Source organism: Aspergillus piperis (assembly GCF_003184755.1).
Source record: "Aspergillus piperis CBS 112811 unplaced genomic scaffold BO85scaffold_1, whole genome shotgun sequence".
NCBI classification, from domain to species: domain Eukaryota; kingdom Fungi; phylum Ascomycota; class Eurotiomycetes; order Eurotiales; family Aspergillaceae; genus Aspergillus; species Aspergillus piperis.
This window is the reverse complement of record NW_020291591.1, coordinates 1,111,831-1,136,787: the sequence shown is the minus strand read 5'-3', so window position 1 is coordinate 1,136,787 and position 24,957 is coordinate 1,111,831. Positions and strand designations below refer to the sequence as shown.

Below are 24,957 nucleotides of genomic sequence, written 5' to 3'. Positions count from 1 at the left end.
TCAAGGCTTTACACGTAGCCATGTCTCCCAACAGCACACTATGCAGAGTGGGATGATGAGGAATAGTTCAAATGAAAGCCAATCCAATGACAATATGAGCCACTGGTTTCGCCATTGGCTTTTCCCCAATGAGTCTACCTGACTTTGTAAGTGAAGTTTCTTCTATGAGGGATCGAACATTATCACCCTATCCTTCTCACTGTTTGCAGCAACATCCGACAGATATATAAAGGCGTATCCGTGGATCTTGTTCTCTGAAAATGGTATTCTATCTTTTCTATTCATTCTTCAGATCAATATTATCGAAGATTACAATTTACAGAACGTTGCCTTCAGATTGCGTTTCGAAACTTTTTGACCGCCATTTTTCCGCTGGAAATCTGCAGCCCGAGACGTGTACAAGAAGGCGATCGTTATGAGAGACATCAGAACCCCTCCTCGATGGAAAGACCCCGAAATTCAGCATCAAGTGGATATTGCACTGCTTGAAGACGACACTGCCCAAAATGAAGCAGATGAAGCTCGCAGAAAAATCGTACCCCTTTTGTCAAGCCTACACCGAGGTTCGGTGCTGTTTCCCGGGTCACAGGGCTACATGTACTCAGTGTGGGTCAGAAATCTCCGCTACTGCCTGAAGAGACCGGCTGCTGTTGTGCATGCAGTAACGGCATGGGATGTCGTGGCAACAGTCCGATTCTGCGTCCAAGAAAGGTTGAAGTTGACCATCCGAAGTGGTGGACACTCGAACGCTGCGCATTGTTTGAACGACAATGGTATTGTTCTCGATATGCGGATGTTGGACAAAGTAGTCATCCACCCTAATAACGACATAATATATGTGTCTGGTAGAGCTCTGTGGAGTGACGTATACAGGGAGCTGCATGATAAAGATCCTCGTCTTATCGTCGTTGGTGGCCAGTGTCCAACAGTCGGCGTGAGTGGTTTCTTACTTGGAGGTGGTATAAGCCCATTCTCTCGCTCGTACGGGCTGGGTATCGACAACATCGAAGCGATAGAGATCGTCAAAGCGAATGGAGAACTGTGTATCGTGAGCGCAGAAAATCACCCAGATCTCTTCTGGGCACTCCGTGGCGGAGGGGGCGGTAATTTCGGCGTCGCAACCGCATTCTTCTTGAAGGTCCATACGCTCAATCATCCCGAAGGAATGGTGACTTGTGGTACACTAGGATGGTCGGTCGAAGACACAAAGTCAAGGAAGAAGTTTATTGACACCATGAAAAACTGGGATCAAAACCACCTCCCCGCAGCGCTCTGCGGCGACGCGCTTTGGCGATACAGGAGAGATCGCAGAACGAAGGAGAAAAGGCTCTGGGCAGAGATAACGATCATGTACAACGGTGGAAAGAAAGATTGTGACAGCGAGTTGGCCAAGGTTCTGCGTGGCGAACCTGATGTGAATACACTCAAGGAGATGAACTTCTATGACTGGGAAGTTGGAGGTGAGGCGTTTGCCAACCATTCTCAAGTCCATCAACACCACTCCTCTGTTATCATTGAAAAGGGCAGAATGACAGAACACGTTGTCAATTTTATTACGGGTTGGATGATATCAAGAAAGGAGCATGAGCTGGAAAGCGAAAACGGCGGGTGTCACGTTCTCTGGGATCATATTGGGGAACAGACAAGCCAAAAAAAGCCGGACGAAACAGCCTTTCCATGGCGCACCGGGGAGTATGCACTTTCGATGAAAGCAAGCTGGAACAAGGAAGAGAAGGAGAATGAAATGATTGCAGAAGTCCAAAGTCTCCGGGACGAGCTAACGAAATATGCCATTGGAGGGAAAGCGGCATATGTGAACTTCATCGACGACACATTGACTGACTGGTGGGATGCATATTACGATACCAACTATGAAAGGCTCCGGCAGCTGAAGGAAATCTATGACCCTGAAGATTTCTTCGAGTTTCAGCAGAGTATCCGAAAACCCAAGAGCGACCATCCAGAGATACATGCTGTACCATCACGCAGTGCTGCGGCCCATAAGGGGGAATTGGACGAGAAGAATGATTTCCTTGAAGATGTCGAGAAGGATACCACGCAGATTGAGAAACCATTCTCTCAAGATGCACCCGCGGAGTCAGTAAGCGATTTGGGATGCGGCAGTCTTCAAAGTGGGCGTTGTTCTGCAATGTCTTTGAAGCGATACATTCTCGGTCTTTTTGCTAGATTAAAGTCATAGATATGCTTAGATTCCTGCTTTCTAGAGCTACTCGAGATAAACAATTGTGATTACTAGAGGTTCTAGTGATATCAGCTATTTCGTGATTATTAGTGATTTATTGTAATAATATTCTCAGACAGCGCCCAAGATAATTTTGGAATCGAAACTAGAATATGACCAATCATAAAGAACAATATCACCTTCGTGAAGTAGGCTACCGCGTTCTAACACCTAGAAGACCGGAGACAAATGGCTACGAGTATCATATTCGACATAGTTACTGATCTTAGCACGTCGATGTAAGTTCTGGATTAAGCGTCCCAAAAGTAGAGCGCTGTAGTAAACTATCGACGTAGTAGCGCAGACCATTTTCTGCCACCTCGCCCAAAGCGGTCAAAAAGTTTACAGTTTTCCATGCACTTGTTCGCGGACTGTAAAGTCTTAAATCCGCTTAAATCCGGGATTTTTTCAACGAGGTCGACTAAGTTCTGCCGCTTTGAGCGGTGTATGGAGCGGTCAAAGACTGGTTTTCTGCCGAGATATAGAGTGTAGTTATCCCGAGATAGATTCTGGGAGCTCGTATTCTCCACCCCTATCAAATATAACTTGTCTATGTACTATTGTCTTCATTTAGGATCCTTCTGTCTTATTTTACTTTAATACTGCTAGGAACAACATGCTATTCTAAATATATCAGCTAAACTCTCATAAACACTCTTCTATACGCGCGGAATTCAGAGTTGACTGGGGGGCTACAGAGACAGCGCTACCTGGGTCTACTGCCGAAGCTCCGCCTAAAGAACGATGTGGCTTTCGTAATTATAGTTTGGGAGAACAACACGATTTGAGTAGTTACATCATTTTTACTTAGGTCTGGCGCCCCTTTTCAGAAGATAAATATATTGCTTGGACTTGCAGTTCGGTCCTTGCAGAAACCACCCTCCTAACCCAATCACTTGCTCTGTCCATACCATATCCATACTATGAAGAAATTTTACCTGCTTATCTCTACCATCCTCATTCTTGCCAGCTATGCATATGCCGGCCCAGTGGGCTACGGAATCTGTCAGGCCGGTTGCGCAGCTGTTGTGATGGCCTGTTACTCAGCGGCAGGCTATACCTGGGGTGCCACACTCGGTGCTACAGCTCCGGCATCTATAGTGGCCTGCAACACGGCTTTCGGGACTTGTTGTGCTCACTGCGCTGCCACTCTCTTGATACCAACACTTTGATTGTCAATGAGAACGTGAAGGCAAAACTGGTACTTGGGAGACCGTGAACCTACTTCTTGGTTGAAGGATTACATGTCAGATTGCGTTCCTCGTCTTGTTTTCATATCTATATCTAATTGGCCAGTCTTTAGTAGTAGTTGAATACTATATGGTATTATCTACCAGATAAATGTTTGAGTTAGTGCCGTACATTGACTCACTCAAAGATGACAGCTATGGGGAGAGAAAGAAAGTAGAAAAAAAGAACTTTTGACAATTATGAACGTACACTATATGACGATGTCAAGACATGCAAGATCTGTGGCTATTTCCACAAATGAAGAAGATACTAGTGGTTATACGCGCATAATCAGTGACCTAGGAAAAGCATCAAACAAGACCCTAAGCCCAACATTAGTACTACCCGGAGATACCCGCGGACTCCCAAATTCATACAATCCCACATATATAGTCGGTTAGACCTGGGAGGAGGTGATTGCCACTGCCCTTGGAAAAAGAAAATGGAGGTGCTGAGAGGCCCGACTATGGTGAATGTTCAAAAAACAGTGAACATCATGCTTTGGCTCCGCGTAAACTCTTCTGGCTTCTGTATATGTCGTCGATAGCTGCCGCTCACAGGTCAAGGCATTACTTACAGCATCATTCAACCTCCAACCTCGCTGTTATCCTTTCTCCTCCATCTACACCGCGAAAAGGCATTGATAATATCCTGTCCCATTGTGTTGCTAGGTGAGTGCACCGGAGCTCCCCACAAACCACGACAGTTGGCTTACCACTGGTATGGTTCTAAACCGACAGGCTGTAATAAGTCAATATCCCAATCATAACAAACATCGCCATTATGGATTTGTTTCAGGAAAACAAAAGCAGCCTCACTTTCCGGACGAGAAAACGTCTTGCTCTTCTCAAAGAAGCCTTCCAGGAGCCTGGCAATGACGAGAAGGAGAAGGTGCCACGCTATACCTGGGCTATTCTACTGGTCTGCGAAATGGAATTCTTTGAGGAATATAGAAAGTGGTGCGCGGCTGACGGCCACAAGAATCGTGGAATTTTTGATGAATTCGACATTCTGGAAGCGTGGACCAATATAGAATCAGACAGCGACGATGATTTCTGCTCCAATATCATGGCTAAAGTCCGAGAAAGAGACGCCGACAAATGTGTTATTACATCTCAGTCAACTTCTATGCTTTGCGATATCTGTCCAGACCACTTACTGCAAAAATTCAGTTATAGATTCTGGTCGGGACTTCTCCAATGGTGGGATTTTGAGACGGTACAGAGATGGAAGCTGCCATTGTTTCCCAATCATCCACATACTGAGGCGGTAGAGACTATTCAGAATTATATCTCCTTGAGTCCGGTACTGCGAAAGTATTGGGAATGGGGAGACTTTGTGCTCCGACCTCATCCAAAACATAAGGTGTGTCACAGGGAACTTGAGGTGCAAATTTTCTGGTTACCTTTGCAGGATCATTGCTGGAGCGACAAAATCTGTATTTTCAGCAAGCCCCCTCGCATCAGAAAGGGGACCACAGTTAAACTTGTTGGCTTGGAATCGGAGGAACTCAAGGATTTGAAATCTGGGGATTGGATCACTCTGACAACTTCCGATCCGGATAGACTGCCGCTGCCGAGCTGGGATCTTCTGGAGTTGCGGTTTATTATGACAATTTTTGCTCGATTTGCGGGAAAGATCGTGCCAGGGGAGGGTTGTAACCAGGAAAAATAAATTGAAAGGATTGTATTGAGGATGTTTGTCTTTTGTTGGGAATGTTTCTTGGCAGGAAGACTGATAACGGATGGAAGGAGCGATGACAATGAAGTAGGTGGGGGAAGATAACCCGTGTTAAGTATCATGAAAGTTTACTGCGTGAACTACACAGCCCATAGTACGATATGCGTACGTATGTAACTGGGGTTATAACCAGTTGATATCCAAACACAATGCCCAATTCTTTCTTCAAACGATCTAAGAGTACATGCTTCTATCCTTCCACCTCGGCTGTAGATAGCTCCAGTCCCGATCAAACTGAAAATCTGTCTGATACAACCCGTAAGTGAAGAGCTCTACAGTGTCGAGCTTTGCACCGGCATCTGTTTGCGCCCACACACTCAAGGCTAATGTATTCTGACCCCGGTTGTTAATGATTCCTGGAGGGATAGGAAACGTCGTCTGCGGACCAATGTGAGGGACGTATTTTCCGTATTGATACTTTTACATGGCAAACAAATGTCAGTATATCAACGGTTCATACCGAGTTGTGAAATGGACCCAAAACTTACCCCATTGACCCAAAGCATTACACGTGCTATGGTGCCATTTGGTGCTGAGAGAGAAATACCAATGGGTGCATCTAGATCACTGTCGATATCAAGGTCAAAAGTGGTGACATAGAAGCGGACACCCGATCCTGAGATGCCGTCTAGCGGACTGGAAGTACTCTTGAACTCCTTGTCATCTGAAGCCGGAAAGCCAGGGAGGAACCAGCCTAGTCGTTCAGCATAGAGGCCACCCTCATTCATGGGTCCACGAGCTGGGTCGACATTCTTCGAACCGCCAGCATTACCTTGAATCTTCCATAGTTTGAACCCGGTTGCTGTTCGTGTACCTCCTGGAAGGAGATACGCGCCGAGAAGGCCCCTAGGATTCCCAGCACCGTTAAGGATGTTAGTTTCATCGTGGCCATGGTAGTCAACTAAGACTGTGATGACATTGTTCCTCGTCTTGAGATGGGACGCTGGAAGCGTTAGAGTCAAATTTGTGGCTGATAGATCGGGATCGCCAGGGTGGCCCCCAATGAGATACCCGTTCAGCCATGCGTTCCACCCAAAAGCAAGACCTCCAGCGGCAGTGATGTTAACTGCAGAGTAGTCAATGCCGTCAAAGTAGCCACGGTATATTTTAGCGCCGGCGTAGTAACCATAGTCGGAGCTGAAAAGAACTGGCAGGGTAAGAGGGTCTTGTGGGCTGAGAGTACTATTCTTGTTCGCGACCGTCCATCTGGAGTCGTCAAAATCTGGCTGGATTTCAGGGAGGGATTCTGCTGAGTGCCAGTGATTCAAAGGTGGGAGTGTTACTGATCGGTTTTCTGTACCGGGTATTTGGGCTGTGTAGGAGCCATAGGGCGTCTTGGTTGCTGTGAGCAGCTGGCCGTTCCATTCGATTGCCTTGATGGTCACGTTGCCGATGAAACCCTCCAAAGTTGTGGTTCCGTTGTTGTCTCCGGACACTTGAAGCACTTCGTTATTGACTGATGCAGACCTGACTAGGTACGGGCCGAGAATGAAAAGCTTCTGGTCTGGCTTAGGAGAAGGGTACTTTGATGTTGACGGAGCCCAGAAATGCCATGCGGTAGGTTGATCAAGCAATAAGACAATGACCCCATTTGAAAAACGAAGGACAGTAGAATCGGCCGATTGTGTGTACCTAATCTTCTGGTATCCATGATGAAGCGTCGACAATACGGTAGACGAGCCGTAGACCTCGAACGTCAAGTTCTTCAATGTTCTTAAAGCAAACTCGCCCGTTTGTCCTTCCCACAGATACAGAGTTAGAACGTCGTGACCAGGCAAGACGGCATTTGTAAGTACATCTGCTGACGAATACAGCAGAAGTTGGTTACCAAACTTATAGTCTGTAACTAGAATCTTGCTCTGGCGCCCTTCAAGCTGGATACCTGGAACAGTCACATTGCCAAGGCTGGTGTTCAAGTAGGCTGAAAAGGTGATGATAGCGGTTGATGGAGTTTCATTCTGCTGCAGCACAGTGAAGGTTGCCTGGGTATCTGGGTTCTTCAGGACCCAGCTATAAGCATCGGGTGTTGAGAGCTGCTAGCTTATTAGTATGTTGCATATAATGGTCCGGATGAAATCCTAACACTGTAACCCGACCCATTCCCATGCATATTCGTTTTGAGCAAATCAGGTGCTGATCCTGAGAAGAGTTGTATCAACTTCGTTTGCCAGAGCTTGGCCCATTGCTCGCGAGTTTCTCGGAGGGGGGTCCTGTTCGTATGGTAAGTCACAGCGTCAGCAACTCAAAATGAGGAGGGTTTACATATAGTCATTGCTGGTATACGCCACCGGGCAAGCAGCTATAGGGGGTCAGCAAGTAGTCTGCAATTTTGTCCGTGACAGGCTAATCTAGTCACAATGGCCCCAATTAGTCCCTCCATAGCCTTCGTATATGCTTTGTAGCGTCACGCGCTGGCCAATGTTGTTCTTATAGTAGATGTCCACAAAGGTGGTACTGTGCTCGCTTCGACACTAGGTGACTATTAGCTTTCAAGTCGACGATGTATAGCTGTGGTGTTTTTGCTGCTCGACTGAGTGACCACCCACATCATCATAGTTTTGCGGTGCACCCCAAGTCAAAGTACGTCCGCCCTCAAACTCAGCGAGGTATATTGGACCAGACCATGCATAATTCATGAACCGCTGATAGTAAGTCCGAACTACATCAAAGCCAGTCGCTCCATCACATTTGTTCCCAACAAGGAATCCTGCAGGGTAGTCGTCATAGCCATAAATGTCAACTGCGCCACCAACGTTTTCGTAATTCCTTGACCAGAATATATATTTCGTGTTTTGATCGTTGTGAGTCGTAGGAACCGTTATTCCCACCTCCCTAATAACTGATTCAAGCTGTTCCATATACATAACAAGAGTATTGTTGGGTTCATGCCTAGTCTCTCGTAGCTCATTTTCCACCTGGAAGAGTATGACGGGCTATACGCTACAGGTCAGCATGCCACACTTTAGCCGCCAGGGAACAGCTGTACACATACACCACTTTTTGTGATCTGGTTCGCTGCAATGATTTGTCCGACTCTCCTCATATATGGAAGCCATGCTTCATGGTAGGCCTCATCTGACGTCCGCAGCTTTCCCATGGAGCCATCGGAGCCCCATAGAGCTAAGCCACCTGCATTGGTTTGGGCCTATTTTCGTTTGTTAGTTGTTAGGGTCTATGCAACTTCGAATCATAAGTCATTAAGCCTGCTTACATTGACATAAGGACCCGGTCGGGCAATTACCCATAGTCCTGTCTCCTTGGCCATATCGAAAAGACGCTGTATGTTATGTGCTCCACTTTCAAAATCATATGCTTCCCTGGAAGCAGAATGATAACTCCAGAAGAAGTAGACACTATAGCTGAAATTAACCGGATGTCCAATCTGTAGAGAAGCATATCACCAACCTAATTGTGTTGAAGCCATTTGCTTTAAACTTTTGCAGCACATCCTAGATTGAGAAAGCCTTAGATTTCAAACCTCTCCGGATATAAAAAAGCAATGCTGACTCACCAACCACATTTCAGGGACGGGCAGTCTCTGGTAATGAAACTCAGCAGCACTTATGGAAAGTGGTTAGCCACTCGGGTGGGATCAGTACTGCGCACAATCCACATACTTGACGAAAACCCTCTCCCCATTGACTATCAAGCTATATCCGTCCCATGTCACAGCTCCACTTGAGTTATTCGATACTGACAGTGCCTGGCATAAGGTTGCTAGAGCGACCACGAGTTTCAGCAGCACTGGAAGCCTCATCCTGGCCAAAGTTGTATGCGCCTTAGGTCACTGATGAAATTGATGTTCCAAGAGAGAATGAAGCAGATCACAATACACCTTCCATATCTTAAATATGAGATCCCAACAGCGAAGTTCAGGGCTTCAGAAATAACCCGATATTGTCATGCGTAGGTAGACTTCTCCGCTTTTATGCATGATAAGCAGAGACCCTGCAGATGGGCTGAACACATTTCCACCAATCGAGCATACAAGGCGTTGCGGACCCCGCACGATCTGCATAGTGTTCGTGAGAATTCAAGCTTGTGGAGGGTCAGGGTCCTGTAGGGCAGGAGACAGTATATGAAACTAATGCACAAACAATATAGAAGCCTCATGGTGTGTGCCAACAGACTCGGTGTAGAGGAGACCGAAGGTTTCTGTTATGTTGCGTAGGTCATGACAGCCTTGCGTTCAATGCACTTTGTAAAAACCTGCAGTTGAGCTGTTCTCAGATCTCTTAAATGATCATTGTTAGTCTTACTAATGCCCATTCTTGCAGTTTTCACCGTCTCTCCCAGTGAGTATTGACAACAGCCTTTCCATCTGCTCTCACAAGATTCACTCGAGGCAATGCGCGGGTGTAGCCAAAGAGAAGGCTTCTTTCGACAACACCCTAGTCATCCTTCAAGCTCATAAACGGTGCTAAGAGCGGTAATATCGTCATCGAGAACACCACATACCGTGTGAACAGAGTGCTCATCACCACCAATACCTCTGCTTATCGAGTTGATATACATAGCACTCTAACTGTGCTGATCCCAAAGTAGGGCCCTATTTATACCTATCAATAACCTCACAGCGAGTCTGAGACGCCCATGGGCTCCATTGCACAAGATTGACGGTGTGCCAACACCGGTATCGACGATGTTCACTTAAATAATGGCAGAGAAGTCGCTTGTAAGCGAGACCTAGTGTTCTTGCGCTGATGCCAATGATTCCGTTGGAGCACTATCATAGGGTTGACTGTCTTTTGTATAGAATGAGTATGACAGGATCTAGAATTGAACACACTAATGTCTGTCTCTTTGTAAATTGTCCTGCTGTGAACAATATTTAGTTCTACATAGTTTTTGATTTCGGCTGAGCATCCGGTTACAAGGATTCAATTTGTGACTGTATGTCACGGGACTAGGTTGTCGCCTGTGGGCTCATAATATGTTACCAGTTTGCTGGGCACTGATTTGATTTTCTTTGGAGTCCTAAAGTGCCTTTGACAATCATGGAAGTGGTAATACACAAATAGCAAGGTAGCTACGAGAACCATGTATAAAATATAGCAGACGTGTATCATGGCAGTGTAGATCTATGTCTATCTAAGACACATGACGCTCATAAGTTCATCCAAATTCATCCTTCTATGCTATTACTCTATCTCTTCCACAGTTGCCTTCTCTTCCATGACACGCTCCATGGCCCTATCTCCCATGGGCTTGTGCTTCGACATCGACACTGCAGAGAAGATGGTGGGAGCGTCACGGAAGATCTCGTCAACTTCTTCTAGGGACCGGCCCTTTGTTTCTGGGTAGAACAGGTAGATGACGGGAGGGATAATGCCACCGATGATGGCGTAGACGATATAGTAGCGATAGCCGATGTTGTCAATGGCGACAGGCGTAATCATTGCGACGACAAACATCCTGAAGGAGAGAAGAGTCAGCATAAGGTGGAAAGCAGTTGAATTATTATGAGTGAGAGCCATACCAGAGCCATTGATTGGCAATCGAAATTGCTTGCATGGCGACACGAAGACGCGCAGGAGCAACCTCGGCTGGGTAAAGGAAGTTGGCGCCCAAGAAGCCGATCGGAAGGAAGAAGTTGTAAATGAAAATGAACAGGGCGGAGATGATGGATGCGGTATGGTTATTGGAGAAGGAATTGGAGACCGCCAATGCCAGCATGCACATGCCCATGCCACCGCCACTGACCATAAACGCTGTGCGTCGTCCCATGCGGTCAATGATGGCGAAGCCCACAAAACAGCACAGGAATTTCCAGGTCAACGCGCATGCCGCAAGGATCTTCGACAGACTGGTACCGAGTCCAAGATCTGTCTGGAAGATAAGTGGAATGTAGACCGAGATCAGAGTTCCACCAGTCATTTGCTGGAAGAATTGGAGAGTGACACATAGGATGAACCTGTACAGGAGCTTCTCTTCTCCCATAGTGAAAATGTCCCGGAGCTTAAGTGAGTTGTTCGAGGACTCCTCCAGAGAAAGCTCGTAAGCCCGTAGCTCTGCGACAACCTCCAGCGAGTCTACTTCTTGTCCCCTCAGAGACGCCAGAGTAAATTGTGCTACGTCTGATTTGTTCTTCATGACGAGCCAACGCGGCGACTCTGGGAGGAAGAAGATGCTGCCCATAATTATGAACGAAAACAAGGCGGGGATGGCAAGTGATGCTCTCCATGAGGCGGGCGAATTCTCCATGTGGTAGAAACCGAAATTCACCCATTGCGTCAAAGCGAAACCAAACGCGATGAACATGCCTGTCAACACCACGTTCCGTCCTCGCTGGGCGGCAGGCGCGCACTCGGATTGCCAGACAGGTACAGTCGCACTGAGCATGCCAACACCAAAACCCAAAATCACTCTCCCAACGACGAATTGAGCTAGAGAATAGGCGGTGCATTCCAGTATCTGACCAATCAATGCAATGAGTGCGCCAGAAAAGATCGATCGGCGACGTCCAAGCATGTCACCAATCATCGTACAAATAAGTGACCCGAAGAGGGCTCCTATTGTGTACGACGCAACCACGGCTCCTTGAACGGTGGCATTGTGAGACTCTTGCGCCCCAGTAGTGTTGACTGTGTCAATCTCTGGAAAGACCCTCACCCAGGAGGGGAAGTCATCGAGTCCTCCGACACCGGACTGATTGTAACCGAAAAGGATAAAGGAGGGACAAGCGACTAAGAAGATCTGGGCATAACGAAGTGCTTGGCCCTGCATTGTGCTGAATTGCCTGTACCACAAGAATTTTGGCTTTGCAGGAGAGGCACCAGAAGGTAAAACAGGGGAAAGCAGAATGGAGAGAGAGAAATAGCCATTTTCACGTCCGGGGGCATGCTCATAGAAAAAGAAACAGGCCAACGACTAGCCCGAAAGCAAACAGTCGCGGGGTTTCTGTAAGCTCTACATGGGCTGATGATCAATCCGCTTCTCCGGTCAATGGAGACCGGACTGCTGCCGACCGAGCTGGTCGAGATGACGTCCAGAGGCCTGCCGTGGGCCCGCATGCAAGTGAAAGACGGATGCCGATGTGCGAGTCACATAGCGGACCCCCTGGTTAGTACGAAATACTCCGCATAGGGACCAGGGCCGAGAGAGAAAGATACCACAGCTTCTCACCGGGGTAGTGGTATGCTCGGGCTGACTTGGGCGGTACGGTGTACGGCTCTGTAACGTGTCTGATATCCCACCAGTCGCCACATGGCTGGATCTTATGCAAAGCACTCGCTGATTGGTCTTGGTGTTAGCGCGGCGACTCTCCAACAGCCGGGGTGGTTGTTAGTCTAGCTCCAGTCGCTACCCGGCCACCAATTGGAGCTCTAGGTTGTCCTGGGGCACGCCAACCGTGGTTCCTATTATCTCCGCAATAAGCACCCCAGGCTTTAGCCCCGCGTCCAGGCACTTCGATACAGGCCAGGCCCACGTTACTGACTGTATTGTGTCTTAGAAATTGGAATCCATTATCCGAGGGGTGCGAGCAACGGATGTTGTCCGAGCCCTAGGCCCACCACCCCGGTCTCAAAGAAAACTCAACTCGGGCGACTGATTGGGAAGCGGCTATACTAAGGTTATTACACCGGACGCGGGATGAAATCATAAACTAGTAGAGTCTGGCAGAGAACTTATCCAGTCACAAGTGGTCCTCGATGCATCCGACGGGGGCCTAGTGAAAGAAGACAGCATGAAGAAAAAGCAGAGAAAGGTGAGCTGGGAAGGCATCTGAGCGGTCAGGCCATGAGAGAGAAGATGTCATGGCGCGCTGATGTTGGAATTTGGGGGGGCCGCGTGACTCCACGGGACTTTCCCCACCAGTGTGGGAAAAGCATTACTACCAGCCAAGCCGGGCAACTGGAGCGCAAGGCAAGTTGAGTGGTCCGATCGGGAAGTCAGATTTTGATCTCCTTCTTGTCCCGGAGATTTTCCAATGGAGTCTGGAAATGCTTAGCTTGCTTGTTGTCGGCGTGGCACTCTCCCTACCGTCGAATGACCCAACGCCACCGAGGCATTTAATAATCGCGCGCCCACCAAGTACTCAGTTGACTTTGCCGATGTGCCGCGGAATTGCTTATTTCATAGTGCGTATAAGCTGTCCGTTTTATTGCTTATTTTGTCTGGTGTAAACTTTCGAGTCAGCAAGCTCTCCCTGGTAAAGTTAAGGTCATGTGTGGTATTTCATTTTTTCCGTTGTCGCCATATCCTATCCCCAACATAAGATTCCGGTAGCATGTCATCATGCATGGTGAGGCCCTCCATCACCCGGACACAAAGCCAGTTCAGAAACGCCAAGACTGTTTTAGCCAGTCTCGAAAATACCAGACAAGCTCAATGTTGAGGCTTTGGGCGTGGGACGGCGGTAATTCTGCTTCCCTATGGGCTGAACCAGTTTTTTTACCCACTCCCATCGCAATTCCTCCGAGCGGATTCAGGCCGAGACGGTCCAATTGTCTTGAAAGGGGACTAATGTACTCAGTGTCAGACCATGAGCACTATGCAGGACGCAACCACTAATTGACATTATAGAAGTACGACTGCAATGTAATCCGAGATAGTGTGCAGCGGCATGCACCACGACATCCGTGGATAAATGTTTGAGCGCCGCCCCTCTCCCCTTCATGCAATGCCGTGGACATCATTGCATGCCCAAGTCAGACGTCCTATACCCTTCTCGGCCGTGCTAGTCCCAGAAGTAAAACCAAATCCGCGACACCATGTCCGAGATTTTGCCGTCTTGGTCTTTTATCATATTCTGCCCTTTTCTCGGTATGAAGGGCGGTCTTCATCACGTAGGTTAAAGAGATTTAGTTGACGAACATAGAAGAACTGTCTGTGCTAATATCCTCTCCGAGTCTTATGTATAGAGAAGATTAGGATGCAGAATCTGCTTCTTCAAATAATCACAAAACCTCCCCTGGCGTTCTTGCCTCTCGAGTATTTTCTTCAAGGTTTCGAATATTTCCCTCCGGAAGACCCATTTGATCTTTTCCTTCAGAATCCCCCTCTCCTAAACGCACCTTGTTTGAGTCTAATGCTCCTTAACTACGTAAATGCCGATGATGAACGGCAATAGTGACACGGCTAAAGCCCCTTTTCCCATTTTACTGTCGGAAATGGGTAACTTGACTCGCGAAGTGAAAGCGTTGATCGACAAAGATGATGCGGAGTCGGGGGTAGAATCTGCAATAATGCAACGCAACACACGACTGTTCAAGACTCACTGTTGTATGAGAGGTCTTATCAGTTCTACTAAGCAACCCTATGTAGCAATGCGCTGTGCAGCGCTGCGGTTGCTGGGTGGTTACACAACGTAATATCGCAGACCTATGGAGTGTTATTTGAAGAAGGGGCTGAGCTAAAGGATACTGCTTCGAAGTTCCAGAGCACAGCACTAATTGCGACAGCTTCGGTATTATGCTCAACTGCGGCTTATGTCGACATCCAACCTTCGACAATCCGCTAAACTTGCAGCAACTCGTTGAGATGGCTGCTGACAAAAGGCTACCACCCCTCGGTTTGCTTGGTCTGGCCGATAATTAACCAAAACAAGGAAATTTGTTGACACAACCGGCATTCTTCCAGCAAGGCCTTCTTTGTTGTGAGCTTGGAAAATGGGCGGTCTTCCCGATCAGGCAACCCGAATGACACTCGCTGAGACGGGGAATCCCGATTCAGTAAAGCTTGGTTCAAGGATATGGGGTGCCGTGGAGCAGTTGTGCTTATCCCAATCAGGAAGGTTAAGCCAGGGTGTGGTGCCTGAGGTCTTTCAGGTCAGGCAGCCATTTTCGTCTGTTTTGTTAGACCGCATCGCGAAACACTTACCCATTGAAGGGTCTTGCCTTTGCCGGCTATAAGATCACGCTGATACAGGCAGGATAAATCAGGGCGACTGAACCTGATCATCGCTGAGGATTATTAGCGGCAATGTTCCGCTTGCGAACACTCCTCTAGACACTTCCCAAGCCATCTTATGTCAATGAGAGACATTTTCTTACATGATTACTGAGGCAGAATTTCGGTGAACTCAGGCCCTCCTTAAAGTAAGCCTATTGTCTGTACTATAGACCAGGAGGCTTATCATATTAATGTGCGACGGCGCATAATGACCTTGCGTAAGCCTCTTGTCTCACAGCAAATCTTCGCTCACTACTAGCTCACTCAAGCTTCGATGGACAGCCGGTAGAGCTCAAGTGTGCATGTGAGTTATCGAATACCCCTCAATGCCTCTGAATGCTGATGACTATGCTGGAGGTAGAATGTTCAACCGAGTCGAAGGCGGCAATGTTCATCAGTTCCCTGCTTCGGTTGGGGGAAAGTTTACCCCAGATTTACCCCGCACACGCACATCCCAGTTCCCCTCCGCATCCCACCAGCAGGGTCCAAGCAGGGATTTTGCGAAGTGAGTTCATGATGCTATATTGAAAGTATCTGCTTTTTCATGGATCCACGGGTTCAACGTGTACCCGTCTTCTGGTACATAAGGCAGACGGACCGGTGCGAGCCCGAAGTTAACAAAGGTGGCGAGCCATGGATACTTCCTCAACGTTACCATCGTTCTCATTTGCATATACAGATATGCTTGCTACAGAACCGCTATAGACTATATCAACTGCAACATGAAGTCTTCGACCATATTATTTACAAGATGTTCAAGCTCCAATTATAGAGTAAGCCTGGCTTCGGCATTCTCGACCCCGCAGCCTGGGGTCATCCGGGGAGCTATTTGGCGGCTTATTCCTTAGCCTTCAGAAGCGAGGTTTTGTATCATTTATCCTCTCCACGAGGCGTCAAAGGGCCTTGTTCGTCTGCCGAATCGCTTTGCCGCGCAACTGAGGGGCTACCGTGGTCCTCATAGAAAGGTATAAAGCAGTCTCCTCTTCGCACCTCATCCAGTACGAGCCACCGCTTAACTCATAATCAATTCCAAGATGCTTTCGCGTCTCTGCATTATTGCAACGCTTCTTGTCTCTCATTGTGTAGCTGTTCCCACTTCTCCAGCTACAAGAGACACAGATGGGGAAGGACTGCTAGTCCAAACCTCCAGCGGCCCTATACAAGGCTTCTTCAACCAGACGGCCCCTGATGTTCGACAATGGCTTGGCGTCCCATTTGCAGAGCCACCAGTTGGTGACCTCCGCTTTAGTAGCCCCGTGAAGAAACAGCCTAATGGTACAGTCAATGCCCTTGCATTGCCCTCATCATGTATCCAACAAACAAGCAATGGTTCTACGATCTACACCACCTATGAAACGGGATTTCTCATCAGCGGGGGAGACTCGGAGGACTGTCTGTACCTATCCATATGGGCGCCTCGTATTGAGAACATTCAATCCCAGCAGCGTCCACTACCAGTTCTGCTTTATATCCCCGGAGGTGGGTTCACATCTGGAGGGGAAGCGTCGCTGTACAAAATCCCCGACAAATGGGTGCAACGGACTCAGTCTCACATCGTGGTCATCATGAAGTAAGTCCCAATCCCATCAATCAATCCCATGCTCATAGTCTAACGCCCTGCCAGCTATCGCGTCAACGTCTTCGGCTTCCCGAACGCCGAAGGGCTATCCGAGCAGAACGTCGGCTTACTCGACCAAAGAATGGCGTAAGTCAACCACTCCAACCAAACCAAAATAAACCCCAAACTAACCACCATACCTGCAGAGTCGAATGGGTCGCAGCCAACATTGCCAATTTCGGCGGTGATCCCGCACGGATTGCCCTATGGGGTCAATCCGCCGGAGCAGCCAGCGTAACAGCCTACCCATACGGATATCCAGAAGACCCCATTGTCGCCGCTCTCATAGCCGACTCCGGTGCTCCAGGTATACTTGACAACGAAGACTACGCACACACCAACTTCACATTCCTGGCGAGCCTAGTAGGCTGCGACGGGCTCTCATCCACTGAAGAACTCAGCTGCATGCGAAACGTGTCCGCTCGGAAACTGCAAACCGCTCTCTCGACATACTCCGGCTCGCAATCCATCTCTTTCACTCCAGCCGTCGACAACAAGACCTTTTTCGCAAACTGGACCGAGCGTGCTATTACAGGAAAGGTCGCAAAGATTGTAAGCAACTCCCCTACCCGCAGCAATAATCACCAGCTAACCTTTCATTCTTTCCCTTGGTTAGCCCCTGATAACAGGAAGCAACACCAACGAAGGCGCCGGCTTCGTATCATTCACCCCAGCAGGACCCAGCAAATCCACGCTCTTCGAAATAACTGAATCGATTATCGCCTGTCCCGTCGCAGAGGAAGTCAAGAACCGCAATCTAGCAAATCTCACGACCTACCGGTACCAATACGCAGGCAACTTCACCAACATCTCACCCCGGCCTTGGTTCGGAGCGTATCATAGCGCCGAGCTCCCTATGCTCTTCGGTACGCATTATGAGTATGGTGGTCCCTCTACGCAGTATGAGTGGGACGTGAGTTACGCTATGCAAGCGCTGTGGCTTTCATTTGTGGAGGACCCGACGCGGGGGCCGGTGCGGCTTGCTGTTGGGAATGTGCCGGCGAATCCGACTAATGAGAGTTATTTTGCCTGGCCTGCTTTTGAGCAAGGGTCGGATGATTTGTTGGTTTTTGCGGAGGGGGGCAAGGTGATGCAGTTGGTTGGGGCGGGGAGGATTGATGATTATTGCTGAGCTGCCAATATATATACCAGTTGAACATATCAAAGCAATCACAAAAAAGGGGGCTTTGTAAATAATGGGTATATAATGCAATTTAACTGATGAAACGATAGATAATAATGCTTCCATAAAGGGATATCGGGGGGCGTATAATAGTGCGGCTATGGGCACGAATGCTCTACTCCACCTCTAGATGCTGGGACCTGGGAGTCGCCTCTCTAGTCCTGCGAGCAGGCACAGGGGAGTAATCCCCCGTGTATCTGGGGCTTCTTTTCACGCTGCGAGGAGCGGATCTAGGAGCATCAGGATCCGCCGCAAGACGATACTCATCTTCCACAACATGATCTTCGACATCCGGATATAACTCCTCCTCGTACACATCCTCATCCTTTCGAGGCGAAGGTCTGGGCTGAACCCTGGAACGAGGCTCCATGCGCGAACTAGGTCCGCCTTCATATCTGCGCCCGGTAGAGGGACTTGGGGCATGCATATCGTCATCTATAAAGTCGTCTTCTGCATAATGCTGAGACTCGACCATGACTGCGCGTTTCCGACCAGCGGAGTATCGTCCAGCTGCGACTCGGCCGCCCGAGGTGCTGGCGTACTGAGATTGTCGCTGAGGGGTGCGGGCTGGCACACTGCGTCGAGGGTTTCGCTCAACGGGGACGTGATCGGACTCGTAACCACTGAAACCGTCATATACGGCAGGTTCTCGTGTAGGTCCGGACTCGTAGCCATCGTATCGAACTCCTTCCATGTGGGCCAATTTGCGATCGTCGGCACGCCGGGCTTTGACTAGGTATCGGTCGAATTCTTCGATGGTGTCGTTCACTGTGCGGAAGTGCTCTGCAGTGAGCACTACCGGGAGGTCATTACCCGGGGTCTTTTCTCGCTGGTCGAAGAAGGCGAGGCAGGATGCTATTTGTACAGCGTTGCGGATTTGGCGACCATTCCATGGACCACGTCTGTGGACTCTGTAGGTTTTCTCGTACTCCGATCGGACAAATTCAATGATCTCTTTGTCCATGACATGGATATGTCCGTTGCCGATCGTTGTTCCCTTGGGTACCTTGTCTGCTCGAGGGAGCCGGGCCAGGTTACTGCAGAGGATGGAAATGGTATCTTCACTGCTTAGATGAGGATAGTAGAGGCTGAGGTGTACTCGTGAGCGGAAGGCTTCGTCGAGTGCCCCGACTCGGTTTGTGGTTAGGAAGAGAATGCCGCTGTAGTATTCAAGCACTCTGAGAAATACTATATGAAGTCAGTAAGGTCCAACCATTGGTAAATATACGGGCGTACCTGAAACTAAGGCGTTCCTCTCAACATCTGTTCGATCTCTCTGTGTGAGAAAGACATCTGCTTCATCCAGTAGCAGAATACAATCCCATAGATGGGCATATCGAAAGATGTCTTTGAGTGATCTCTCCACGGCGTCTGCTGTTATTCCTAGGTCGCCGCAAGTGATGGGAAAGAGAGGTTTCTCGAATTCTAATGCCACTGCCTCTGCGGTCGCAGTTTTTCCCACCCCAGGCGCTCCGTGTAGGAGGATAACCAGACCTCGTCCCTTCCCCCGGATCATATCTGGCGTATACAATATGGTATCACGAGAGCGTTCATGGTGGATCTTGGTGAAGTGAGAAGAAACAGTCGATCGGATGATCCTCCGATGTCCAGGCTTTATCTGGACATGGTCCAGGGTAATCCTCTCTTCAGATACCCGACGCAAGTCAAAGCCGCGAACATCCAAGCGCGTGAACCTCCTCTCGCGTAAGACGTATCCAAGGACTCTCCGAGGAAGAAGGGCCAGATCTTCATCGGACCATGTTGGTTTTGAGAATGTGTCGTTGTTGTCAATGTATGGGTTCTGCTTCATGTAGGCTTGTGCTTCCTTTGCATATGTAAAATCTTCTCGGACAAGCAAGTTTTCGTTTTTCTCGATGAAATGGGGCGAAGCTTTTCTCCATAGCCGATAAGAGACATTTTCATCTACAACCGTAGCCCATGAATCATGGAACGTCTCCTCATATCGTTTAGTGTCGGCGGGGTATGTCTCAGTAACGTATCGCGAGGCTTCCTTCACATCTATAATGACCTCACTTTCTATGTGTTCGGGTTCAGCGAGCTCCATGCTCTCCTTGAAGATACCTGTTGAGAGATTCCATCCAGAATAGTATTGATGTTTGTTCTCCGGTTTCACGAGCTCCTTGAATAGCTTTCCACTTTCAACCTGCATCTTAAGGATCGTCGCATGATCAGGGTGGTAACGCAGAGGGTAGCATGGCAAGGCAGTAATATCTTGCTCGCCGGCAAAATGGGGGACTTCTAGGGACTGCCAAATCACTTTCAACTGCTCTCCATCATGGTCGAAACAATAGATGCTCCACCTCGCTAGTGAATTCGGAACGAACCAGCCACCTGGGTCCGTTTGCCACATGTGGTCTTCAGGCCGGAGTGAGGCCAGGCGAAAGACATTCTGGATAGCAGACTGATGACGTGCTTTTGAACTGGTGGCCACAGATGGAACAAAAACAAGATCGCCCGGGCGGAAAAGAAAAGGCAGCTCGTCATATCTGACCTTGTTGGGAGTATTCTTGGTGACATGTTCAAACCTCTTCCAAAGGGGTAGAATCTTCTCTTCCACAAAGCTGACATAGCATCGCAATTCGTCCCGGATAGCAGATTCTGAAGTCACTTGCAAACCGTCCAATTCATTGCCTTCTGAGGGCTTAGGTCTTGCCTGTGATTCCTCTAGCTCAGACTCTAATTGCTCCAGCTGCTGTTTTATTTCACCATGGAAGTAGGCGAGAGCGTGAAACGGACGGCAGAATACGCAATCGGATTTAGGAGGAACCATGCTGCTTTCATTCCACTCTCCGAGTTCAGAAAGCCGACGAAGTATCTCTGGAGAGCGGATCCTCACACGTTGGAGTTGCAAGGTCTCAGCAACTCCTTCCGTCGGCGGTGCCACCTCAACAGTCTCAGTCCACGGTGATGGATTCGCAGCGCGCCTTTTCTTTTCCCGTTCCAGGTCCTTCCACCAGTCGGAAGTACTGATCAGGGCTTCTATCGTATAATCTGCATCGTCGTCCACTGACCGGTTCATGAAGGATGGGTAATCATAGTATTTCACGCCCACGTTGATTTTCCGCTCGTTGAAAGCAGATCCATTGAGCCAGGTATCATCATCGGCTTTGCTCTCATCGTCTGTCGTGTCGCTGTCACTGTCGTCTTCCTCATTGTCCTCCTCGTTGGTATCATCATTTTCATCATTATCGTCGTCATCATCCGTCTCCTCACGGTGAGAATCTCGCTCTTCAATATCTTCCTGGATAGTCTGAGTACTAGCCTCCTGCTTTTCTGTCACAACCTCAGGTATTTGCGCCCCTCCAAACCCATCTATGGCGTCCTCCTCTGACGCCGGCACACGCTCCGAAGGCGCTGACTGATTTACGACCTCCATCGCACGCAGATGTGCCCTGAGCCTGGTGACCTCCTCTAGCCGACAAAGATTTCCGAAATGCTTTCACCCACTCAATCGCTCGCACTGATTTATAAGTTTGCTATCAGGCATCTTCAGTACCTCGTATCGACGCCAAAGGGCGGGGGAAGCCGCTGCCTCAGCGCGGCTGTAGAAATCGAGGAGAATGATAGGACGGATGAGGTAGATTACCCAGCTCAATGCGACCAGTCACCAGACGCGGGATCTATACTAGTGCTCACGAAGGATTCGTCAGGGGCCAAGCCGTCATAGCACCTCCTTCACGAACGCATTAACCACATGGTTCAATTGCGCTGATTGTTAAGCGCCCACACCTGTCATGCATCGATTGGGTGAGCTTAGAAAATACGGCCACTAGGGCTTATGGAACTCGTATCTAAAAGCAAACATAGTCAGAAGGTTTGATAGCAGCATGACTCGGGCAGAGGGCTAGAGCACGGAGGACAGACTCACATACGCCCCATCCCATTTCTACATATTATTCATCAGGGATCCGCAGGATTATGGAGGTCTTCATCTGGATGCATAACATCGCCCGATATGACACACTTCTTCCATGGTCGCCGAAAACCAAAGCCGCTCCCAGCGGACAAGACGGGGACGGCAAAGAGTCGGGCGTGGATTGAGGAGCGGGGGCGTGACTTCCACCCCGCCTTCGCGGTGGAGAGCGAATTCGATGAGCAACAAGAGAAGTACATTCCCGCCGAGCTGGCGACAATCAGGTGCGACCATCCAGAATGATACATGTGCATGCAGATGCTCAACATATGCATGGTCTAATGCATCACTAGAGATCTTGAAACACTTCTAAAGCATCATGATGCCATCGCGCCCCCGGAAGAGCCAAGATTCTATGACTACACATGGCAGATGGTTCTGAGGACATTAGACGAAGCAAAGGATGTGGCATCAGCTCGCAAAGACTATACATCTGCTGCTGTCCAGGGCCTTGGCATGTTGTCGCCATTGAAAGATGCCATACCTGACGAATATGGACTGAGTGTTGTTAAGGGCGTGTTGGGACTAGTATTTGAGGTAACATCTTGTTGTGTCTCGGTAGATGGGTGACATACTGCGTGAGCTGACATTATTTTCTTAGACTGCAAAAAGAGGAGTAGAAAACCGCGCCAAAATCTTGGAGGCCTTCGAGACGGTGCCCGAGACTGTTCTGACAATCCAGACGGCCTATAACTACTTGAACCCCACAGCGGATGACGAGGAATTGTGTAGGGAGTTCTGTAGAACCCTTGTTAGGACCTTGCCAGGATTGCTTGATGTTTTGTTAAAGAGGCAGCCATGTGGGTTCACATATTGTCCCTTCGACATGGTCTTTAGCTCACGGACCTGATTCCAGGGTACCGAAAGGTCACAGAGTCCCTCACCCTGAGGATCCGAGAGACTCTCACGGTCGACCAGGTGCTCTCAGACTGGAACCGTTATCTCGTAACCATCAAAGAGCGATTAGAACGCATGAAAGTCAAGATCACTGCTGCTACGGCCTACCACAGCAGCGAATCGCACCGTTTGGGCTTGGAAGCAAATACCAACATCCAGACCCTTCACACTGAGCTTCAAGGAGCCCGCAGCGATATCAAAGACCTGGTAACCGAAGTGAAGAAGCAGGTTGGAGCTGAGTATCGAGAGGTCTTTGCCTTTCAAAAAGAGCAATCCGGTGCACAGGCTATGACAGAGCTACTATATGAGTTTAAGGCTCTATGTAAGGAGTCTCGGGAGCAGTATGAGGTCCAACAGGGTCAAATCTTTCTCTTGCAACGCGGTAAGATCGCTCTACGCGCATCATCCTTTGATGACACTAACGATCTCTGACTAGCCTACTCGGATCTGGCACATAAAAACGAGGCTCTGCAGTCATCCCTCTCGCTTAGCAGCACAAATTCTCGAGACTCAACATCTACAACAGTTACCCCAATCGAACTACTCGGGATCTTGGGCGTCTCACCACATACCGCAGCCCATGACCTTGAGATCGTTCTCCAAGAAGGCAGTAGATTTAAATCCTCATACCTCGGACGTGTGCGATGGCTTGCCAAAACCGATGAGTTTACTGAATGGCTTCGGGCCCCACAACCATCACTCCTTCTAGTAGACGGCCGTCTGGATACCAATCCAGCAATAATGGTCACTCCAATGTCACTATTCGTTTCAACATTCATATACAGCCTGATTAGCAGTCCCGACTGTCTACCTCTATTCTTCTTCGCATCACTACACGACGGTCAAGAAGAAGATCCCGAACTCGGCGGCCCGACAGGGATGATGCGAAGTCTCATCACCCAGCTTCTCTTCAGCGACAAGCTTGCCACGCCAAGTCTACAGTTTCTAGGCAGAGGGTTTCTCAACGCCTGTGAGAGCAACAACATCAAAGCGCTCTGTGAGCTATTCCGACGACTCGTTCTGCAGGTTCCTCCAAATTTACAAGTCATCTGCATCCTGGACGGGACAGCCGCATATGAGAATGAGCTAATAACAGGTGAAGAGATCGACTATGTAGCGGCTCTCTTCCAGCGACTCGTCGAGGATTTGGTGGACGCAGATTCCGTGAGGCTGAAGGTGCTTTTTACATTCGCAAATCAAAGTCTGCAGATCTCGGATAGGGTGGATATGTATCCTGATGTCTGGCGGTATGCTTCGCTGGCGGCCGGACATATGGATTATCTGTCTCGGCTGGATTTTAGACAAGAATGGATGGAGTGAATGTTACTGGGAAAAATATTTCGTGTTGCAGTGGAAGCAGATACTTGTAGCGTCCTAAACAGTTTTACCCAAGTTTGTTCTGGGGTCTGCCTTCATCTTCGGCTGTAAAGCATGGGGCTTGTACTTACCGAGCGAGTTACCAAGAAACTATCCCTGTAGACTTAACTGAATTCTTGCGGCCCGAGCCTTAAAGTGGGCAATACCCATTCCTCACACTCACAGCCTAGGCATTCCTGTTCGTGGCATGTGGGCTGAGCTTATATGGAACTGGCTTATTGTGGCTTGATGTGTTTTTGGTGATGCTACGTCATATACAAAATGTATGTGACAGGTTTTCCAGTGCTTGGGGACAGTGATCGTCGATTAATAAAGACATCGTTGTGTGGACGTAACACTTGATGACGCAACTCTGGAGCTTGTCATGGAAATCTTTCCCCAATGGTGGACTTGTGAAGAAGCCAATGTCAATCGTTGTCAGATCGGGGAATTGAGCTGATCGGAATGTCTGATCAGCGTGGAGCATGAGCGGAATGATGACAATACTACCTTGCTGAAAGGTATAGGTCGCAATATGATTTCATAAGGGAGTAGAGAAGATTGATCTGTTAGAAAATGGGAGAATTGGTTAGTCCTGGGAATACGTCAAATCAGAATCCCGACCAATAACTATGCTTTGTTCAAGCCCATGGGCGCCTGTGGGGATGACTTGCATTCCTCGAAGACTCCAAAGCGGAGAATATGTGTGAATCAGAATGCAGATTCATCGCCGAGTGGCTGTCAGCTTACCGAGAGAGGAGGATTACTCTCATCCCTTCGGGAAGAGCTCTCAGCATTGCCTCGAATTTGCAAGGGTAGCACTGCGCGAACCCAGTGCGAGTGAATCGGCATGTTGGTGGTGG

General features: G+C 48.8%; 9 protein-coding genes across 9 annotated transcripts; 6 read left to right on the top strand and 3 right to left on the bottom strand.

Annotated features, from left to right (window-relative positions):
- Positions 1 to 415: 415 nt before the first annotated feature.
- BO85DRAFT_494360 (FAD-binding oxidoreductase) lies at positions 416 to 2,200 on the top strand (the record flags this gene model as incomplete). The annotated part of the gene is made up of 1 exon (XM_025663866.1): positions 416 to 2,200. One exon carries the CDS (start codon positions 416 to 418, stop codon positions 2,198 to 2,200), a length of 1,785 nt encoding a protein of 594 aa, XP_025520824.1.
- A 965-nt stretch (positions 2,201 to 3,165) lies between these two features.
- BO85DRAFT_359315 (uncharacterized protein) lies at positions 3,166 to 3,414 on the top strand (the record flags this gene model as incomplete). The annotated part of the gene is made up of 1 exon (XM_025655505.1): positions 3,166 to 3,414. The coding sequence occupies one exon, from the start codon at positions 3,166 to 3,168 to the stop codon at positions 3,412 to 3,414; it is 249 nt and encodes an 82-aa protein (XP_025520823.1).
- An 841-nt stretch (positions 3,415 to 4,255) lies between these two features.
- BO85DRAFT_494357 (uncharacterized protein) lies at positions 4,256 to 5,167 on the top strand (the record flags this gene model as incomplete). Its single annotated transcript, XM_025663865.1, has 2 exons — positions 4,256 to 4,837; positions 4,921 to 5,167. The coding sequence occupies 2 exons, from the start codon at positions 4,256 to 4,258 to the stop codon at positions 4,954 to 4,956; spliced, it is 618 nt and encodes a 205-aa protein (XP_025520822.1). The 3' UTR covers positions 4,957 to 5,167.
- A 219-nt stretch (positions 5,168 to 5,386) lies between these two features.
- BO85DRAFT_454961 (glycoside hydrolase family 35 protein) lies at positions 5,387 to 8,732 on the bottom strand (the record flags this gene model as incomplete). Its single annotated transcript, XM_025661355.1, has 10 exons — positions 5,387 to 5,629; positions 5,701 to 7,245; positions 7,296 to 7,422; positions 7,475 to 7,511; positions 7,569 to 7,683; positions 7,759 to 8,145; positions 8,205 to 8,357; positions 8,424 to 8,565; positions 8,618 to 8,661; positions 8,724 to 8,732. The coding sequence occupies 10 exons, from the start codon at positions 8,730 to 8,732 to the stop codon at positions 5,387 to 5,389; spliced, it is 2,802 nt and encodes a 933-aa protein (XP_025520821.1).
- Positions 8,733 to 10,353: 1,621 nt separating this feature from the next.
- Positions 10,354 to 11,938, bottom strand: BO85DRAFT_360339 (sugar transporter; the record flags this gene model as incomplete). Its single annotated transcript, XM_025655546.1, has 2 exons — positions 10,354 to 10,627; positions 10,692 to 11,938. The coding sequence occupies 2 exons, from the start codon at positions 11,936 to 11,938 to the stop codon at positions 10,354 to 10,356; spliced, it is 1,521 nt and encodes a 506-aa protein (XP_025520820.1).
- A 1,963-nt stretch (positions 11,939 to 13,901) lies between these two features.
- BO85DRAFT_444237 (uncharacterized protein) lies at positions 13,902 to 14,599 on the top strand. The gene is made up of 2 exons (XM_025658967.1): positions 13,902 to 14,001; positions 14,077 to 14,599. Exon 2 carries the CDS (start codon positions 14,263 to 14,265, stop codon positions 14,524 to 14,526), a length of 264 nt encoding a protein of 87 aa, XP_025520819.1. The 5' UTR covers positions 13,902 to 14,001; positions 14,077 to 14,262; the 3' UTR covers positions 14,527 to 14,599.
- Positions 14,600 to 15,915: 1,316 nt separating this feature from the next.
- BO85DRAFT_11978 (chlorogenic acid esterase precursor) lies at positions 15,916 to 17,939 on the top strand. The gene is made up of 4 exons (XM_025653902.1): positions 15,916 to 16,676; positions 16,731 to 16,811; positions 16,871 to 17,276; positions 17,341 to 17,939. Exons 1-4 carry the CDS (start codon positions 16,141 to 16,143, stop codon positions 17,854 to 17,856), a joined length of 1,539 nt encoding a protein of 512 aa, XP_025520818.1. The 5' UTR covers positions 15,916 to 16,140; the 3' UTR covers positions 17,857 to 17,939.
- On the bottom strand, positions 17,729 to 21,566 carry BO85DRAFT_11555 (AAA family ATPase). The gene is made up of 2 exons (XM_025653867.1): positions 19,144 to 21,566; positions 17,729 to 19,095 (listed from the first exon to the last, which is right to left on the bottom strand). The coding sequence occupies exons 1-2, from the start codon at positions 21,302 to 21,304 to the stop codon at positions 18,023 to 18,025; spliced, it is 3,234 nt and encodes a 1,077-aa protein (XP_025520817.1). The 5' UTR covers positions 21,305 to 21,566; the 3' UTR covers positions 17,729 to 18,022.
- Positions 21,567 to 21,883: 317 nt separating this feature from the next.
- BO85DRAFT_360826 (uncharacterized protein) lies at positions 21,884 to 24,058 on the top strand (the record flags this gene model as incomplete). Its single annotated transcript, XM_025655566.1, has 5 exons — positions 21,884 to 22,065; positions 22,135 to 22,369; positions 22,443 to 22,641; positions 22,698 to 23,120; positions 23,175 to 24,058. The coding sequence occupies 5 exons, from the start codon at positions 21,884 to 21,886 to the stop codon at positions 24,056 to 24,058; spliced, it is 1,923 nt and encodes a 640-aa protein (XP_025520816.1).
- Between the last annotated feature and the right edge of the window lie 899 nt (positions 24,059 to 24,957).